The 15,372-nt window shown below is 41.9% G+C and overlaps 1 protein-coding gene across 1 annotated transcript in view; it reads left to right on the top strand.

Annotated features, from left to right (window-relative positions):
* The window catches only part of ACP3 (acid phosphatase 3), a 51,093-nt gene that overhangs the window by 23,976 nt on the left and 11,745 nt on the right, over positions 1–15,372 (top strand). Inside the window, 4 exon segments of the mRNA XM_033212671.1 lie at positions 1,648–1,780; positions 6,610–6,692; positions 9,740–9,843; positions 13,962–14,131. Of these exon segments, the coding sequence (XP_033068562.1) occupies positions 1,648–1,780; positions 6,610–6,692; positions 9,740–9,843; positions 13,962–14,131 (490 nt within the window).

Here is a 15,372-nt window from a genome sequence, read left to right as displayed (position 1 = left end):
TACTGATTTCTAACTTTGAGGTTATCATGACAGTCTAGGAGGCAGCAATTACTTCCATAGTCCCATCTTAATAACAGATGACACAATTTGCCTTCATACATCCTAGAGTTAATTGACCCAATCACATGCTACTTTCCCAGTATTTTCACTTTATCATCAGCATCTATTTCAGTGAAAATTCATTAGCCTTGTAAAAGACTCTTCAGTGAAAGCAGGAGCCCCCATTTTCATTCCAGTCTTGATTTTTTTTTCTTCCTTATGACAGTTTGATCTGAGCTATTCCAAAATGTGGTCATGTTACGTGATATCTTTTCCAAATCTCTCTCACTTATTTCCTCTGTAGGTCACTCCACTTTGGTCTCCTCTTTCACGAACTCACTTTCTCTCTCTCTTAATCCTGCATTTGAAACTGGGGGACTCCTAATCAACTCTTCCTAACGGGTAATAAATATTGGCACAAGGTATCTACCTGCCCTGCTTGTACTTATTCATTCATTTTAACACATATTTACCAAGTGTCTACTGTGTGCAAGGTGCAGGCTTTCCTCAAGAGTCAGTGAACTACAGCCAGGTGTGGTGGCTCCTGCCTGTAATCCCAGCACTTCTGGGAGGCTGAGATGGGAGGATCATTTGAGTCCAGAAGTTCAAGATGAGCCTGGGCAGCATAACAAGGCACTACCTCTACAAAACACTTTTAAAAATTAGCCACGTGTGGCCAGGTGCAGTGGCTCATGCCTGTAATCCCAGCACTTTGGGAGGCTGAGGTGGGTGGATTGCCTGAGCTCAGGAGTTTGAGACCAGCCTGGCCAACATGGCGAAACCTCATCTCTACTAAAAATACAAAAATTAGCCAGGTGTGGTGGTGCATGCCTGTAATCCTGAGCTACTAGGGAGGCTGAGGCAAGAGAATCACTTGAACACAGGAGGTGGAGGTTGCAGTGAGCTGAAATCGTGCCACTGCACTCCAGGCTAGGTGACAGAGCAAGACTCTGTCTCAAAACAAAAAAAAGCACCACATGTGGTGGCATGCACCTATAGTCCCAACTACTCAGGAGGCTGAGGTGGGAGGATTGCTCCTCCTCCAGGGAGGAGCCCTGGAGTTTGAGGTTACAGTGAGCTGTGATGGCCACTGCATTCCAGCTTTGGTGACAGAGCAAGATCCTGTCTCTGAAAAAAAAAAAAAGTCAGCAAACTAGACCTTGATAGGGGTAGGGGAGAATATATTACTGAAGGCTCCAGAAATATATTGCCTTTCCTAACTGGCCTCTCAGGTAGCCCATTCAGCTTTTAAGGAAATATCATTTAACTCTATCAGGTTCATAGAAAGATTTCTAACCCTTTCATAAAGGAATGAGGTATTATTTCCCTACTGCACCCTTACTATGCAAAATATGAGCCACCCACTGATCCAGAGTTAAACCAAAAGCTATGAACTGGTTAGGAATGGACAAATTCATTTATATAAGCTTCTCTTCTGAAAGTCAGTACCACTACTTATCACAATATGAAGTTCTCTTAGAAAGAAATGGCAGGACAAGCAAGTCTGATCCTACTAGTTCTTGTGGGGTGAAAAAGGATAAAATAAGTCAACAAAGAGGACAGTCATACAAATACACATACATTTTTCTTCCTTTTTCTTTGCTACAGAGTGTTCACAATTTCACTTTACCTTCCTGGGCCACTGAGGAAGCCATGACCAAACTGAGAGAATTGTCAGAATTGTCCCTCCTGTCCCTCTATGGAATACACAAGCAGAAAGAGAAATCTAGGCTCCAAGGGGGTAAGTATTAAAAAATGAGAGGAGCATGTTGGATTTGTGGTTGAATGATCTGGGTCTGAGTCCTAGTCCCTCCACTAATCAATTGCGTGATCTCAGACAATTCACTTAATCACTCTTGCACCAGCTTTCATTCTGCAAAATGGGGATATTAATGATTCCTACTTCATAGACAGTGAGTAAGATGAATGTATGTGTGTATGTATGTATGTATTCAAAGGGCTTAGAACAAACAGTACCTGATACATAATACACTGTCAATCAATGTCATATGTTAGTATAATTATAACTATTACTCACTCAGGCCCTTAGTTTTCTATCTGGAAAATGAAAGCCAAAGCTAAATGATCCTTTCCATCCCTTCCAGATAAAGAATCAAGGATCTTTGTCTGAGTCCCATGAAAATCAGTTGTGTCTTGTGGCCTATATGATGAATTTTTCAAGTGGGAGGTTTGACAAAAGTGGCCTGTTTTCCTGAAACCCTGAGCGGTAGTCATTCTGAAAGCTGATAAAATATACTTTTCAGGCAAATTGTTATATTTTTCAGACTAATTATGCACTATTAAAATACATTGCAATTGACAAGTTTATAACACAGCTTGAAATTTTCCATTGACATTGAAAGCTGTTGAGAATTATTTATCAGTGATGCCTCTTCTTGGTTAGAACTGGCTCTTTGTAGCACAGGACACCCTGCCATATGAAGGCAGACCCAGGCAAGAGGATGCTGGATTCTTGTAATCAGGATAAGTGGATGGAAGAAAAAAGGACCAGCAAAGACAAGGACAGATGTTGGGGCCTATGAGAGAAACTGGATGGGCAGGCCAAGATACCAAATGGGGTGTCAGACTCAGATGTGGTTATCATAGGTATTAAAACTAGGGATAAAGAAGAGGAGAAAGTCCATCATGTCAGGTTGACATAATGAGGAAAGTCCAAGCCACAGGAGATGGTCCAAGTCAGGTTGGCACACATATTCGAGGCATTTTGAGATTAATAAAATCGCATCATGACTCCAGCCATTGACAGACACTATTCACCACAGCATCAGGATAAGTCCATCAAAATCCCAAGAGAATGCCTAGAGGCAAAGCATATTAGGGCTGGACCAGACTCGGAGGTTATTCACTGAGGCTACTTAACTAGGGAAAAAATTCAAATCACTGACCAGAAAAGGAGTCAATTATAGCTAGAAAAGCAGGGCTGCACAACAGGTATAAAGGGTGAGGCAAACTGTAATCAGGGGAATGAGGTATGAAACCAGGATGGTCAGGAGCAAATACATGTGAGATGAATAAAGTAGGTTGGGGCAAAAAGTTTTCGACAGTGGCCATTAATGACATGAGGATGTTGTAGACCTGCTATTACAGAAATCCTGATGGCATGGCACAGAGACAGACTTGGTAGAAATGTGCAAGTCCTTACTTCACATTAAACACATGAGCAACAAGATCCAGCCTTGAGGAAGGGAGAGCCTCCAGAGAGGAGTCTTAGATGGAACCTGGAGTGTTGGAAAAAATTACCAGGCAGGATACATACTGTGTATATGGGCAGAAGCTCAATCTTAGTGCTTAACAACAAAAGATGCAGAGAATGCCTTGGAAGCCACATAAGCACTCAGCCTCATTTCTGGCCCACCAGGTGCCAGCAGTGTGACTCAATCGCAAGCCCCATCAGATGGTAGAAGTGGGACTCTTGATTTATTTCCCCCAACCTAGTTATGGTGGATTCAGGCATCTAGCCCCTCACGACTCAAAGTGCAGTCTACTTTTCAGCATCGGCATCAACTACCACCTGGCTAGAAATACAGGTCCCACTCCCAAATAAGTTGGATCAGGATCTGCATTTGAATAAAATCCCAACATGCTTTATACCAGACGGGAATTGACAGTAGTCTAACAGTAGATGTAGAGATGTGTATATATGAATAAGAAATGGAGTTGCTCCACTTTCCTCATGTTTCCTTTTTTATTCCCCTTGGCTACTAGAAGATTACATTTGGGAGAAGCCACTTCCCCTCTCTGGATCTCCGTTTCACTACCTATGAGGAGATTAAACTAGCTGTGTCTATAAGAGTCCTTCTCTGAGATGTTCCCTAATCTTGGATTCTAAAGGCTGGCACTTGTGTGAAACCAGCAGTCCTGCTTTCTGGAAAAAGTCCAGCACCACTGTTAAGCAGGAAGTTTTCTCCTGTGTGGTTCTGCCAAAACAAAAGCTCAGACTATCATTCAGATCTGGCTGGGCAAGAGAGATTTGTCAACTACGTGTTTGTTGAATGATGAAACAGCTGAACACAGTCCTATACAGAAAACACACATTGTCTAGGTGACAAAGAGTAATGTGGAAACATCAGGGCCATCTTCTAGCCTTTGCTAGTTCTTTGGTTAGTTTGTTTTGTTTTTGTTTCTTTGTATTTTTTGTTTATCTGTATGTTTGTTTTTGAGACAGGGTCTCACTCTGTCCTCCAGGCTGGAGTAGCCTTACCTCCCAGGCTCAGGCAATCCTCCCACCTCACACTCCCAAGTAGCTGGGACTACAGGCGTGCACCACCATGTCCAGCTAAATTTTTCTTTTTTAATTTTTTGCCAAGACAGGGTCTCCCTATGTTGCCCAGGCTAGTCTTGAACTCCTGGGCTCAAGCGATCCTCCACCTTGGCCTCCCAAAATTCTGGGATAGTAGGCATGAACTACTGTGCCCAGTCTAGAATTTTTATTTCATCATTTAACTTCAAGGGTGACACTGTTCAGTAACATACACACACACACACACACACACATCCCAAAAAAAAAATCCCTGGGGCAAATTTAGGACCATATGGCTGGTCATATCAGTGAAAAGAGAGCTCTTCTTGCTCTAGGCCAGAGGTAGGCAAACTATTGCCTGTATGCCAAATCCGGCCCACTACCTGGTTTTGTAAATAAAGTTTTATTGAAATACAGTCACACTTATTCATTTATGCATTGTCTATTGCTGCTTTCATGCTACCACCACAGAGTTGAGTAGTTGCAACGGATTTTACAACCCACAAAGCCTAAGACATTTACTCTCTGGACTTTTACAGAAAAGTTTACCAACCTCTGCTATAGACTAGAAATGAAGGAAGTAAAGTTTATGTCTTCAAATCAATGATATTTCATCTAGTTTACAAAGATTTAATAAAGGATAGAACAGATAACTTTGAAGCCAGCTTTCCACTATAGCATGGTCTAATGATTACAAATAAAGGTTTTGACACAGGACAAGCTAGATTTAAAGCCCTCCTTCCCTGCTTACAAGTTGTATAATCTGATTAAGTTGCTGAGCCTCTCTGAGCCTCAGTTTCCCCTATAAAACAGAATATTGATATTCCAGAGCCTGAAGATAACCATGATAGTCACCCCAGTTGCTCCTGGGATAAGGGTGTAATCATCCCAGAACCAAGAACTGATATATTCATTACCGAAACTGCAGCCTGACCGAAAGGCACTTGTTGACAAAGGGCAAGTTGCTGATTGCAGGTGGCTGTCATGGCTCCCAAAAGCTTGGCCACAGAATTTAGCACCAATATGACATGTTAATCAAGCTAAAGTCCCTAATGCATTCCACAAGGCAACCCTCTCTGAGATGGAGGGATTTAGACCTATTAGACATGTACATTCAGATTATCCTGTTCGTCCTCAAGGAATTTCCAGCATCTACAGAAAGAGCAGATCACCTACCTTCTTAATTAACCCCTTTTTGTACTTACTGGTGTATACAGACCTGTCTCTTCTTACAGTTTTATGAGTTTTTGGAGGGCAGGGACCAAGTCTGATTCTCCTAGCGCAGTATCTGGCTCATCATAGCTGCTCAGTATATGTTTGCTGAGTGGACTACAGAACCTGAGATTATAGTCAATCTGTTAATATCAATAACCTGCTCATTACAACACACACACACACACACACACACACACACACACACACCCTACTGGTCATTCTCAGCCAGGAGAGCACATGCAGGGTAAAGAGACCAACAGAGACACCAGATAGTTATAGGCATCTCTGAAGCAACATGTCCTTAAAGCAGGATCTGTTTTGGCACCACAAGGTACCCCACAGCCCTCAGTGCCTACAAATAGGATAAATACTGTAAGCTCTGTATCTATCTCACCACCTGAGGAGCAACAGCAGTTAGGTGTTCAGATATAAAGTGTGAGGAGCAAAAGTTTCCTCTACTGAAGACAGACAGAACCTTAAATGAAAGCTAAAGATGCTGGCTGTCCCCCACATAGTGACACCTAGGGTAACGTGGAAAAATGGTCCACAGAGAATAGTCCATGATCTGTACAAACATCCAGAGAGCTGCTTTCTCCCATGGCCTCCCACAGGTCTGACTGCCAGAGAGTAGCAGCAAGACGGGTGAAAACAGAGGAGTACCCGCTGTGCTGTCATTTCAGGTCTGCTCTGGAGAAGAACATGGACTAAGAATTATGTTTTATGATCTGAAAAAGCTGTCTGAAGTTCCTTCCAAGTTTATCAGCCTCCTAACCTGAGCTTTAACAAAACCTGGTATGGTACAGTCCTAGTGTGCCAGTCCAGCTTTCCTCACCTGGCTATGGGAATCACTTAATATCTCTGGACTTAGGATTCCTTACCTATAAAAGGGTTGAGACATAGGATTCGGTTTTAAAAAAAAAGGTATGTAAATCACACTACCTAGCACAGAGCAGATGCTCAGCAAAATTAGATCTTTGCCCCACTTCTTAAGTCATGGCAGGGAGAGTCTTCAGCTATGAATTGACAAAAAGCTAATGAACTAAAATAGAAGCTTATGTTTGGTTCAGTTTTGTTATTGATTCATCTCCTTTAAGGTGTCCTGGTCAGTGAAATCCTCAGTCACATGAAGAGAGCAACTCAGATGCCAAGCTACAAAAAACTTATCATGTATTCTGCAGTAAGTATTTTTGTCTTCATTTAGCATCTATTTGTTCAAGTGTGTGATCTCCTGAAGCACGGGACCTCACCTTCTTTATCTTCATTTCCCCATCGCCTCATACGTGGTAGGCACTTGAACAAAGCTTTTAGAATTAAATGCATCATTCTGGCCTTTGAGGGATTTATAATCTAAACTAACAAGAAGACAAACATAAACACTATACAAAACGGTATGAAAATGCCATGCAGGCAAGTGCTTTAGTGCCTCAGAAAAGCTAGGCATCCCTTCTGTTCCAAGAGGGCGAAGAAGAGAAGCAGAAAGGATTCCTGGACAAGGCAGCACATCCAACACATCAAGATGAAAGGGGTTAGTAAGTGCTCCTCACTAGTGTGTAGGACAAATAAAGTGAATCATTAGGACAGAGGTGGAAGGCCAGGAGTAGTGCGTGGAAAAGGTGGTACCAAATTAGTGGACATTAACTGTGCTGCTCAATATGGAATCTAGTGGCCATAAGTAGCTACTTACATTTAAATTAATGATGATTAAGTAGAATGAAAAATTAAATCCCTCAGTGTATTAGCCACATTTCAGGTGTTCAATAGCCATATATAGCCAGTGGCTACTGAATTGGACAACACAGGTATACAACATTTCCATCATCAAGGAAAGTGTTTTAGACAGCCCTGATATAGAGTGTCAGAAGTTTATGCTGGATGGCAGCTGAAGGGTCATGCTGTCCTGCTGCTTCTTTGTTTAATTGTAGAAAGAAGCAGGGAACCAAGGGAGAACCCCCTGTCAGTGTTTGCTCAGGGAAGGCAGGGCAGGGGTGACAGGATAGGAGCAGCATTTTGGAAATTAATTATTTTGTAGAATGACTGAATGTTGGGAACAGGATATGGTGTAGAAAGCTTTTGTGATAGTCTAGAAAAATGGGGATATGGCCTAAAATTAGGGCAGCGACAGGAGAGGAAAAGAGGTGAGCCAGGTTACAAGAAAAGCTGAGTGTGCATTCTCAGTGATGAATTGGAAGTGGGTGGAAGATAATGATGTGGAAGGCAAAGCCCCAGATGAAGTCAGGTTTTCAGTTCTCAATGGCAGGAAGGAGGTGGTCTTGGGCTGGGTAAATGTACTGATTAGACAATGGGTTTGAAATGCCACAGAGGCATCTAAGCAGAAAACTTCAGATGGCAAAGAGAATAGAAGCAGGAAGAAGAAGGACTGCAACTCAAAGTTAGAGCTACATTTGGGAGTAGAAAGAAAACAGAGCAAGAGATCTTAGAAAAGGCTTTCATCTTGGAGAAGCCAGGGAGAGACACAGCGTTGGGGGAAAATTCTGCAATTGTATTATACATTCAAATAGCTGCCCATGGAGTCTGGGATGAGCAGGTAAACAGGACATAGCATGCTGACTCCTTTCACTCACGTCTCCATGACGAAAGGTTTCTCAGCTGTGGCTAGAGAAAGAAAGTCATGTTTTCATTCATGCAAGAAGGTGAAAGAGGTGACTAAAGTTACCGGGAAGTTTGCTTATTATCAGGAGCCCTAAATGGTATAGACTAGGAAAATAGCCCTGGGCAGGAGCGGAGTGCTTCCTGGAGACAGATAGGCCTGAAATTAGTCATTTCTGCCAATTTTTGTAGGGTCTAATCTGATTTCTAGTTTTAACTTATGGTGTGACTTCCAGCATGTCATATCCATAGCTCCTTTTTTCTCTCTCTCTCTCTCTCTATTAGATTACTTCTAACCCCTTTTGAATATGTGCATACTGCCATACAGTTTAGGCAGCCAAATGTGATCCCAATTTTGTAGATACGGAAGTTGAGGATTGCCTAAGTTTAGATAGCTAATCAGTGGCAGAAAGGGGGTTGAAAACCACTCCCCTATACCTTCCAGCCACTCTGGGGTAAACATTTAGCTTTACAATTATTTTTAAATTGCACCCTATACTTTCTGGTATTTTATCTTCCCTAAACATTTAAACCTCATATATTCTTCCACAACTTTAAATCACAGATGATGCTAATCTATAGAAAAATATAATCTAGCATTAATGTGTTTGAAATACTTTGAAAGTATTTAAAAAAGGCACAGCACTTAAGGAGACTTGATTCAAATTTACTTTCTTCCGGCCGGGCGCGGTGGCTCAAGCCTGTAATCCCAGCACTTTGGGAGGCCGAGATGGGCGGATCACGAGGTCAGGAGATCGAGACCATCCTGGCTAATACGGTGAAACCCCGTCTCTACTAAAAAATACAAAAAACTAGCCGGGCGACGAGGCGGGCGCCTGTAGTCCCAGCTACTCGGGAGGCTGAGACAGGAGAATGGCGTGAACCCGGGAGGCGGAGCTTGCAGTGAGCTGAGAGCCGGCCACTGCACTCCAGCCTGGGTGGCAGAGCAAGACTCCGTCTCAAAAAAAAAAAAAAAAAAAAAAAAAAACAAATTTACTTTCTTCCATTTTGGGGTTATATGACATTAAGCAAGTTGCTTAATTTCCCTGGGTCTCAATTTCTTCATCTATTATTATTATTTTTTAAATTATTTTATTTTATCGAGATGGAGTCGCACTCTGTCGCCTTCTGAGTGCAGAGGTGCGATCTTGGCTCACTGCAACCTCTGCCTCTCAGTTTCAAGCAATTCTCCTGTCTCAGCCTCCCAAGTAGCTGGATTTACAGGCCCATGCCACGATACCCAGCGTTTTCTTTCTTCTTTTTTTTTTTTTTAGTAGGGATGGGGTTTCACCATGTTGGTCATGCTGGTCTCGAACTCCTGACCTCAAGTGATCTGCCTGCCTTGGGCTCCCAAAGCGCTGGGATTACAGGCAGAAGTTACCACGCCCAGCCAATTTCTTCATCTTTTAAATGGAAATAATGATACATATCTAAATCATACTGCCTAGCACACCGCTAATATTCAACCAAAATCTTTCCTTCTCTACTTATTAAGTCATTGTGGGGCGCATGGGAAATTGAATTGAATCAGAAGCCATCATGGTGCGCTACAAGTGTTTCATACCTATTGAATGTGAATCTGAACAGGTTTGATAAAATTGATTTCAATCTCTGCAGCATGACACTACTGTGAGTGGACTACAGGTGGCGCTAGATGTTTACAACGGACTCCTTCCTCCCTATGCTGCTTGCCACTTGATGGAATTGTACTTTGAGAAGGGGTAAGTGACGAAGTGCTTTTCAAAACCAGTATCACTGGACCTTAGGTTTCATTATTATTATTTTGGGTTAAGGGTTGTGTGCCTGTTTGTCTTTGATTTGGTTTTATATTCAGAGGGAAGAATGGTGGTAACAAGCTCTTTGCTAGTCATGTCTCTTTTTTCTTTTTCATGAAAACTTTTATTGGAAAATAACATGCACAGTAGATGAAAAATTTGGGAAATAGCCTATGTAACAGAAATTACATTTTTTAAAAAATTAAGGTATTCTAAGAAGTAGGCATGTATTGTATATATACTTGGCAAGAGAAAAATTTATTGATGGTTATATATATCTTTTAAATTAAAGAATTCAAACATATTCATTCAGCTTCTGATGATTCATACCCACAAGTCAAGATTCTTAAACTTCTAACTGGTGTCTACCTCTTTGTGACCTGGTGTGGCCCTCGTCAGATGACCACGGCTTATCTTGAAAACCCATTAGAAGGGTCAAAGTTAGAGTAGCCAAGTGTCCCAGTTCACCCAGAATTGACCCATGAAATCTGGTGTTCTCAGAACATGTGAATTTCATTGTTAAAACCAGGAATGTCCTGGAAAAACTGGGGAAGAATTGACTATCACAGCCAAGGTCATGCCAAAAATATTTATCTGCTGTGACAGTGACATTCTCATTGGGAGGAGAAGGAGGAGGTGTTTGGGACACGTCACCAGACTTCATGGGATATTGTTAGTGAAATAGGAGCAAGGAAAGGGCTGAGTTAAGGCAGTGACCCCAGAGTTTATTTCAGGATTAGTCAGGGAGATCTATTTTGCCCTTCCCTCAAGGCATTCACAATAGCTGCACCCCAACCTGACTGTACAGTTACATGGGGACCTGGCTTAAAAGATCCCGTGCTGGCCGGGCGCGGTGGCTCAAGCCTGTAATCCCAGCACTTTGGGAGGCCGAGACGGGCGGATCACGAGGTCAGGAGATCGAGACCCTCCTGGCTAACACGGTGAAACCCCGTCTCTACTAAAAATACAAAAACGAGCCGGGCGAGGTGGCGGGCGCCTGTAGTCCCAGCTACTCGGGAGGCTGAGGCAGGAGAATGGCGTAAACCCGGGAGGCGGAGCTTGCAGTGAGCTGAGATCCGGCCACTGCACTCCAGTCCGGGCGACAGAGCGAGACTCCGCCTCAAAAAAAAAAGAGCCCGTGCTTGTTTTAATGATCTGCTGTTGCCATCTTTAAATTGTAATAATGTTTAAGCAATGGGCCCTGTATTTCATTTCGCAAATTTTGTAGTCTTGGATGTAACTTTCTGGCCCCTGAATTTGTAGAGTGAGAAAGTAACAGCACAGAGACTTCATTCTCAACAATATCTTCACTGCTTACAAAGAGAGTTCTGCACAGTTAGAGAATGGTAGATACATTCTTTATTGAACCTCTAACTAGATGTCAGGCACAATGAACTAGAACTAAAATGTGGTCTTAGTTAACCTTGCTCTCAAATATCTAGAGTCAGAGTGGAGAGATAAGACCCACAAAATGGAGATTGGCCAAATAGAGCAGAAAATGGGAATGAAAGGACTACAGACATAAAACCCTCTCTTAATAACAAGTCCAGCACAAGTCTGCCCTTCAAAAGGCCAGTTCTGGGCACAGAGTTAATAAATCCAACCAAATTCCAGGATCAGCTTCAGAAGCAGGCACCATCTCCTTTGGGATAAGACAAGAGAAGCTACTGACTCTACTTGTACCTCCCTGTTCGCTGGTTTCTAGACCCCAGTGGTCCAGAGCTTGCTTTCTGGATGCACAGAAGCATTTTCTCCCACTGAATTGCCTTCTCTTACTACCCTGAGTTAAATCTATATTGCAAATCAAGTATGGAGTATTTTTTCAACTGAAAGGCAGTGACGTACAGAACAAAATTAACCAAGGGTCACATAAAGCTCAAGTCCAATTTGTTGTTACATTAGGATTTTTTTTTATTGGCAATCTAGGGAAATATCAAAGGTTAAACATGATTGCTTTTAAATTAGGAACAAGGAGGCTTCGAGTTAACAAATTCTGTCTAAGCCTGCTTATTAGGTGATCCTGACTGTGAAGTGATCTCACATTGTCTTATGAGAAGATATGGAGAGAGACAGAAAGAGAGAATATTTTAGATTTTCAGCCACCTTAAATATGTAAACTGTTCAGGTTGTAGAAAAGGTAGCTAAAAATATTCTTTAAAGATTTAATTTTGGGTTAGATACAGAGATTTAAAATCATAGACTATATAAAAAATTCATTAAGTTAATATTGCTTTGTCTCACTTTTACACTTTATAAAATGATTTTATCTAAATTCTTTGTATGCATCTTTTGCTTGTGTCTTCACTACTAAAGCCAATTTTGAGTCTTTTAAAATTGTTTCCCACATATATTCACTAATAAGGGTAATTTTGTCTTCTATATAGATGAACCTCACATTCTTGAAGGCTTAACCCAATGAAAGTTAATTTCACACTTATCTAACAGTACAATGCAGCTATACATTAATAGATGGGATTCACACGTGGTGATTCAGGCACCCAGGGTTCCCTTTTTGGACCTACAGTTTCAAGAGTGCCATGCTCACTTGCAGGCAGCTTGTAGAAAGGAATGAAAAGGTGGAAGCAGCAACCTGCTTATCAACCACATCAGCTTTTTAAAAGGGACACATATCATTTCTGCTCACTTTCTACTGGCTAAATTAGTGACTTGGTTCCACCTAGGTACAAGGGAGTCTTGGCAATGTGGTTACTTCTGAGCCATAATTCAATTCTATGGAAAGAGAATAATGGAGTTTGATGGAGTATTGGTCATCTAGGCCATATCATCTTAAGACAGAAGATGCTGTTACTGAAAAAGTTATTCCAAGACATAAGCATCCATTCATATAATATTAGGGAGGTTTTTGTAAGTTTTATAGATGTTTTATTTTATTTTATTTTATAGATGGAGTCTCGCTCTGTTGCCCAGGCTAGAGAGCAGTGGTGTGATCTCAGCTCACTGCAATCTCTGCCTCCCAGGTTCAAGTGATTCTCCTGCCTCAGCTTCCTGAGTAGCTAGGACTATATGCATGTGCCACCACGCCCAGCTAATGTTTGTATTTTTAGTAGAGACGGGGTTTCACCATGTTAGCCAGGATGGTCTCGATCTCCTGACCTCGTGATCCCCCCGCCTCGGCCTCCCAAAGTGCTGGGATTACAGGCGTGAGCCACAGCACCCGGCCTTATAGACATCTTATAAGTGAATATTTGCAGTGACTATGTTTATATGGCTTTTTAAAGTGATGTTTTAAAAGGCTTATTTATAATGACATCCAAAAGTAGCCATTGGAAGGTTACCACCAAAAGAAGGATCACTAAATCCTACTTGAGTTCCCCTCCTGCCTCCTTGATTAGCAAATGGCTTCCATAAGCAACTCATGGTGGTTTAACTGAGGTTAGTTTACACCATTGTACCTTCTCAAATAGTACATTGTTTTTTTTGTTTGTTTTTTGTTTTGTTTTGAGATTAAGCATTGAGAGAGCTCTCCTTAATGTGACACAATGGAAGGACTGGAACACATACCCACATCTTTTTTCTGAGGGATAATTTTCTGATACAGACTTGCTATATATTCAAGCACATATGTTATGTATTATCCAGTTCTATGTTTATGGCCTACTTAAGGACAGGGGAGATACATTCAGAAGAAGGACTGAAAGAAATATTCAAGAAACAGAAAAAAAAAAAAAAAGAGTAAATGAGAAGCCTACAAAGAAAGGAGGAGGAGAAGGAAAACCCAACACCCCCACCTGCCTCCCACTTCTTATCCAAAGGCTCAAAGTCACACCCAGCTCCCTGCAACCATCACTTCTCACCACCTCCTCTGATTTTGCATCCTCCTATGTCCCTGTTCACCTAACAAACAAGCCCTCCCATTTCCACCCTGCAAATCGGTCCCGCCTGCCCCAGTCTCCCCATTTACACACCTAAATTGGCTAAAATCTCCCCATAAGTTTTTCCATTAGTCCCTCAACTGGCATATAATAGTCCAAGTGGAAAGAAATTCAGTGGCAATTCAACAACACAGAACTAACAGAGCTCTCTCCTCTGCCTTTGTCTGCCAGGGAGTACTTTGTGGAGATGTACTATCGAAATGAGACGCAGCATGAGCCGTATCCGCTCACGCTACATGGCTGCAGCCCCAGCTGTCCTCTGGAGAGGTTTGCTGAGCTGGTTGGCCCTGTGATCCCTCAAGACTGGTCCACGGAGTGTATGACCACAAACAGCCATCAAGGTACTGAGGAGAGTACAGATTAGTGTGCATAGAGATCCCTGCAGAAAGAATAGCTGCCCTTTCTCAGGGCAGATGATGCTTTGAGAACATACTTTAGCCATTACCCCCAGCTTTGAGGATAATGGGCTTTGGGTGATTATTGTATGTTTTAAGGACCCCCGACCTCAGGCAATTCCTACCTCTTCACCTGACCCTGCCCCCACTTGCCATAAAACTTGTCTAAGTTTTGTTTTGTTTTTCAGTGTTAATGTAAAGGGGCAGCAGTCCCAAATATAATCAGAGATAAAACTTAGTTCAAAGTTCATAGAGTTGCCATAAACTATATGACTGGCCACACAGGACCTTTTGTATTTAAGGATTCTGAGATTTTGCTTGAGCAGGATTAGACAAGGCTGTTCTTTAAATGTCTGAAATAGAACAGATTTAAAAAAAAAAAAAAAAAGCACAGTCTAGGGTAGGAGCAAGGAAGGAAAGATGTGAATAGGCTGATGGGCAAAAAACCAATTTACCCATCAGTTCCAGCCTTCTCTCAAGGAGAGGCAAAGAAAGGAGATACAGTGGAGACATTTGGAAAGTTTTCTCTGCTGGAAAACTGCTACTATCTGTTTTTATATTTCTGTTAAAATAGATGAGGCTACAGAACTAAAAATTTAAAAACTCTTTCCTTGGTCCTAGAACATTTATTTTCCTTTTATAGAAACAAAAATCAAACTTTACAGAAAGATTTGATGTATGTAATACATATAGCGGCTCTTGAAGTATAGACATCATAGCAAATAAGTCATCTGATGAGAACAAGCTGTTTGGGCACAACACATCAGGAAAGAGAGCACCACGTGATGGAGTTTCTCTAGAAGCTCCAGTGATAATAGATGTTGACTCTAAAGTTGATTTAAGGCCAGGCATGGTGGTTTACGCTTATAATCCCAGCATTTTGAGAGTCTGAGATGGGAGGATCACTTGAGCTCAGGAGGTCAAGATCAGCCTGGGCAACATGGTGAAACCTCGTCTCTACATAAAATACAAAAAATTAGATGGGCATGGTGGTGTGTGCCTATAGTCCTCAAGGAGGATCACTTGAGCCCCAGAGGTCAAGGCTACAGTGAGCCAAGAGTGCACTACTGTACTCCAGCCTGGGCAACAGACTGAGACCCTATCTCAATAAATAAATAAATAAATAAATAGTTGATTTAAGAAAGGAAGTATAGGCCAGGCACAGTGGCTCACACCTGTAATCCCTG

The sequence above is a fragment of the Trachypithecus francoisi genome, unplaced genomic scaffold, assembly GCF_009764315.1.
Source record: "Trachypithecus francoisi isolate TF-2019V2 unplaced genomic scaffold, Tfra_2.0 Lachesis_group0, whole genome shotgun sequence".
Taxonomy (NCBI): Eukaryota; Metazoa; Chordata; class Mammalia; order Primates; family Cercopithecidae; genus Trachypithecus; species Trachypithecus francoisi.
The sequence above is the reverse complement of the archived record's forward strand: the minus strand, read 5'-3'. Positions and strand labels throughout refer to the sequence as shown.